Source organism: Hippocampus comes, unplaced genomic scaffold (assembly GCF_001891065.2).
Source record: "Hippocampus comes isolate QL1 unplaced genomic scaffold, H_comes_QL1_v1.1 scaffold99, whole genome shotgun sequence".
Lineage (NCBI taxonomy): Eukaryota > Metazoa > Chordata > Actinopteri > Syngnathiformes > Syngnathidae > Hippocampus > Hippocampus comes.
The window spans coordinates 411,899-417,086 of NW_017805134.1; the positions used below are offsets into that span (position 1 = coordinate 411,899).

Here is a 5,188-nt window from a genome sequence, read left to right on the forward strand (position 1 = left end):
AGCAACCAAATTCTCCCCCCCCCCCCCCCCCCCAAGAAATTGCACATATCTCAAAATAAATAAATTAATGTGAATTTCAGATCTTATTATCCAAGTTTGTAATGATTCTGCCTGTGGGTGGGACACAAAAGAAGGGAGGGGGTGAGGGAGGGCTGTGTTAACCAGTGATAATTTCTCCAGTCTTCGCTATCTGTGAGAGCAGAGGAGGCTTAGGGGGGCGGAGGGGGCTCAATTTTGCGCGTTTGATCGTGTTGATTGATGTGGCGCCACTTGTTGCAGCCCTTGCTGAGTCATGGTGGCGCGACCCATCAGATATGCCAGTCGAGGGGGGCCTGAAAGAGGCTGAGTCATGTTTTGCGTGACGATATCTGCCCGCCAACTCGGAACCTCCTCAGCTCTTTGCTGGCCATTTGTTTCCACCTCGATGACTTTTTTTTTTTGTTTTGTTTTTTTAACAACCATTTTAGCTGTCTTAATTACTGTTGTAGATATAGACATGCTTTTTTTTCATGGCTAATACCAGTTAGTAGTCAAGGTGGCAGAAAACCGATATTTGGAGCAGATAGTCATTTTCACTCAAAGGGAAAGTATTGGTATCACAATCTTTAAAAAAAAACAAAAAAAAAACTCAAACTCTTAACTTTGTTGAAATGTCTTTTTCTAAATGGCTGAAAATCTAGATATGACCGAGAAATGTTGATACAATTGTAAAAGTCTAATTTTTTTGTTTTGAACTTTTTCTCCTTTCTTGTAAAAACAATCAAAATAACAACTTAGAGATTTTTATTTTTTATTTTTTGGAGCACAAGGTATTTTACTGAACATTTACACATTCCTTCCCATTTTTATTTCACATGTGCAGCAGTTTTGCGTGACGATATCTGCCCGGCAACTCGGAAGTTTTATTTTTTTATTGTTTAGCTTGAACTAGATACTAACGCCGGTGAACTGCTAGAAGTATTGTTATGGTTATTTTACATAAACATTGGTCATTTTAGCTTGTGAAACCAGTATGAAAGAAATAGTGCAAGGACGATAATGCGCACATGATAACTATATACAAAAATATTCGAAAAATGAAATACAAAACTATTAGCGGGAAAAATGCAAACATGTTACATAACAATTGCACAAATATAAAGAAAAAAACAGATTAAAAACAAATATGACAAACTAAAATAAATAGAAAAAATATGAGACAAATATAAAAATATCAGATGAAATTTCAAAATATATCCAAGTGTTTGAAAATACAAAAATATTCCGACAACATGCATAAACATAAAAAAAAAAAAATCATACCAAACCATTCGCAAAATAAAATTGTAAAAAATATTCAACATTAAAAATATTCTAATATTAGATTGCAAACGCATGAATATTAGTGAACAAGCCATGTGTAAGGTGGCCTGGGTGTTGTCGTGTAACTGTTTATTCTGTTTTGCCAGGCCAACGCTGACCCCTCGGTCATCAGCTGCATGCAAAACTTGTCCCGCCGCATCGCCATTGCGCTGCAGCATGAGGAGCGCCGCTGCCAGTACCTCACCAGGGAGGCCAAGCTCATGCTGGCCGTGCAGGACGAGATCACCACCGTTACCGAAAGTGAGGAAAATAAATACATCAAATCATAATCATTTGCTGTGTCACTCTTGCTCTTTTTGTTCTTAGTGAGCCCACAGTCACCGTTTCGACAAATTCTGCCCAAATGTAAGCTGGCCAAGGACCTAAAGGAGGCGTATGACAGGTTTGTGCATAGACACGGCACCATTTATTGCTTCCCATAAATTTTTTCTAACAGTGTGTTGCTTCAGTCTGTGCACGACGGGCGTGGTGCGGCTGCACATCAACAATTGGCTGGAGGTGAGCTTCTGCCTCCCGCACAAGATCCACCGCATTGGCGGCAACTATATCCCCCCCGAGGCCTTGGAACGTAGCCTGAAGGCCATCAGGTGCGACCGATTTTTTATTGTGCACCATTCGGTCCTCCCGTGTCACGCAGTATGAAGAGTTGAGACACTTCATGTCACCCTCGTAGAGAGCAACGTGATTACGGTGACTTCACGATTGTCATGATATTGTTTGTGTAATAGAAGAAATAAAAGGGCAATAATACAGGGGGCAAAATAAAAGTTTAGTAAAAAAAGAAATAAAGCAAGACTCAAAAAGAAATATAATGGGATATCAATTAAAAATAAGAGGAAAAGGGCAAGAATATTTGAACAAAGATAGTAAAATAATATTTTAAAAAGTATTTTACTACAGATGCACAAATTCAGTGTTTCTTAAATATCGTCACTCCAACCTTAAAAAATGGCCTAAGTCATATTTTGATCCCCCCCAAAAAATAATAGTAATTGCCTTAAACGACTCAGGATTCTGGCCAAAGTCGGCTACATCCTTAGCTAAACAACTAATTTAATTCTACATCTTAAATGAAATTATTCATATTTAATGTAGTCGGTATTTGGTTCAGCTTTTCATGCTTGTGTGTGCTTAGTGGCCTCTTTAGGTTCTGCGTGTGGCTTTAATAGCTAATGTGTGCGCTTCACTGATAGCAAGTGGAGTCATCTGAGGACAAGATTTGTTGACTGCCTTCTACTGCCCCCTGTTGTTAGTCTGAATCATTACCTCTGTCAAGACGTGCGTTTTATTTTGGCGTTTCTGTTTTTTGTTTTTTTTTCATTGGCTGTTTGCACAGCCTGAGAATGCGATTTTTCCAGACCTTAATTACCTTGACGGGCGCTGTCGTCCAGGCCCTATCACGCACTGCTGCTGCTGGAAAGCGAGAAGGCGCTGCTGGGCCAACTTCCCGTGGACTGCTCGCCCGCCATGATGCGCCTCATCAAGACGTGCTCGGCGGTGAAGAACCTGCAGCAGCTGGCTCAGGACACTGACCTAGCCCTGCTTCAGGTGAGGCTGCTGCTTCACACGTCTTCCTGTCAGGAAATGCGGTCATAGTCCTAATTTTCATATTTCTTATGTTTGATTTGAATCGATCACAAATGGGGAGGGAAAAAATGAGAAAACAGAAACTCGGAGAGTGCAGATCTCCGCCAAGGCTTGAAAAAGTGCCTTTCATTTAAATTGCTGTCAGATGCGCCATCCCAAATGTGATCCAGAAGAAACTGGGTTTGACGCCAAATGTCCACAGGACGGAATTTACACTCCCCTCCAAAAATATTGAAACAGAGGCCAGCTGCTTCTTTTTTTCGGGGGGGGGTTGGTCATGAAAATGTGAATATGGGTTTTTATTTAGATCTCATGTTCACACCATAGAAGAGTGGCACCTTTTTTTCATGTGAGCAAAGGCAGTGGAACATCACGGCCAGCTATGTGCTATGACTGGTGATATAAAAACAATGATTAGCAATTTTAGATTTGAGTTTTGCCCGTGAAGGCTACACTCAGTTGCTGATAGGGGGAAAAAAAACATTTGGGAAGCTGAGCAAAGTCGAATTTGTATGGTGCTGACTGTGATTTCATGATGAGTCAAAGTGAACAGATTATATTGGTACCTCGGGTAGGAAAGGCCAATTTTATCTCTTTTTTTGTCTTTATTTGCGAAAAAAGGGTTGGTTTTTTTTGTGTGTGTGGGCTTGGGCCTCAAGCTGTCTATTGCCATTTTTTTTCATGTGAGCAAAGGTACTGGAACATGATGGCCAGCTATGTGCTATGACTGGTGATATAAAAAAAATGATTAGCAATTTTAGATTTGAGTTTTGCCCGTGAAGGCTACACTCAGTCACTGAGGGGAAAAAAAAAACATTTGGGAAGCTGAGCAAAGTCGAATTTGTATGGTGCTGACTGTGATTTCATGATGAGTCAAAGTGAACAGATTATATTGGTACCTCGGGTAGGCAAGGCCAATTTTATCTTTTTTTGTCTTTATTTGCGAAAAAAAGGTTTTTTTTTTTTTGTGTGTGTGGGCTTGGGCCTCAAGCTGTCTATTGCCATTCCCAGGTGATATGTAAACATAAGACAAAGCAAATGCCTTAGCAAAGTGTACAAAACGCCATGGAGGGGCTAATAAAACTACCATCAGTGCTGCAGTCGATATAGCCCTCTCAGCAACAGATATTCAAACAGAAACGGAACACAAGTAGACATAATTTATAAAAATCACGGGCAAATATTCTTTAGCCTCTGAAAAATGACTATGACTGCAGCTTACTTTTATCACTTAGTTGTGAAACTCTTTTGTAGCCTTTATTATGCTGCCCCCTGGTGGCAGAGGAACGCACACCGGAATAGCGAACGGGTGCATTTTTAAACTTGGTTTCATGTAAATTCATTACTGGGTAAACATCCAGGAATCGTTTTTTTTTTTTTTCCGGAAACAAGATAACATGTTGCTTTACTCTCAGATCTGCCAAATTGCAGCCCACCTGGTTTACTGGGGCAAGGCCATCATCATCTACCCACTGTGTGAGAACAACGTCTACATGCTGTCCCCTCACGCCAACATCTATCTGTGAGTCTCTCGTCGCCGCACATGCGCCCACTGTGTATGATGGCCATCCAGTGTCAAGAGTGCTCCAATAAAATGTAACCTCCATTCACTTCATCTCTCTCCACTCACTGGACAGATTCTCGCCTCAGGCCGAACAGTTTGCGCAGCAGTTTCCCGGCCACGACCTTCCTTCCACGTTGGCGAAGTTTTCGCTGCCTGTCTCGCTGGCCGAGTTCAGGAACCCCCTGGAAGCTCCCGCGCAGGAGGTGCGTCTGACACCGTCACAAATATGTGAAAAAAAAACAAAAATATTAGCAAAACAAATCCAACAGTTTCAGACACAAAAATCATATCAAAAAACAAAATAATCACAAAAATAACACACAAAAAAAAATTGCTAGTCGCCAAATTTATGAATATAGGATTATAGATACCAATTACACAAATATAATTACACAAATTAGAAAATAATCCAAATGTATGCGATAACAAAGATAAAATGTTAGATGTTCTTGCTCCCAGTCAGCTGTGATTGCTCCTACCGACCTAGCAAAAGAACGTATGGCTGAATACGAGTTGAGTAGGTGAGATGACGTGTGCGCGTGCCCACGCAGGCTCAGCTGATCCAGATGGTGGTGTGGATGCTGCAGCGCCGCCTGCTCATCCAGCTGCACACGTTCGTGTGCCTCATGGTGCCGCCAGCCGAGGACGAGCCCGCTTACAGGGATGACGCCCTGC

At 41.5% G+C, this 5,188-nt stretch overlaps 1 protein-coding gene across 1 annotated transcript in view; it reads left to right on the top strand.

The window, feature by feature from the left end:
* Positions 1-5,188, top strand: part of nprl3 (NPR3-like, GATOR1 complex subunit) — a 9,831-nt gene that overhangs the window by 3,962 nt on the left and 681 nt on the right. Inside the window, exons 5-11 of the mRNA XM_019866312.1 lie at positions 1,449-1,602; positions 1,669-1,744; positions 1,812-1,949; positions 2,754-2,910; positions 4,365-4,471; positions 4,587-4,716; positions 5,065-5,186. Coding sequence (XP_019721871.1) covers positions 1,449-1,602; positions 1,669-1,744; positions 1,812-1,949; positions 2,754-2,910; positions 4,365-4,471; positions 4,587-4,716; positions 5,065-5,186 — 884 coding nt within the window. The remainder of the gene's footprint in view (positions 1-1,448; positions 1,603-1,668; positions 1,745-1,811; positions 1,950-2,753; positions 2,911-4,364; positions 4,472-4,586; positions 4,717-5,064; positions 5,187-5,188) is intronic.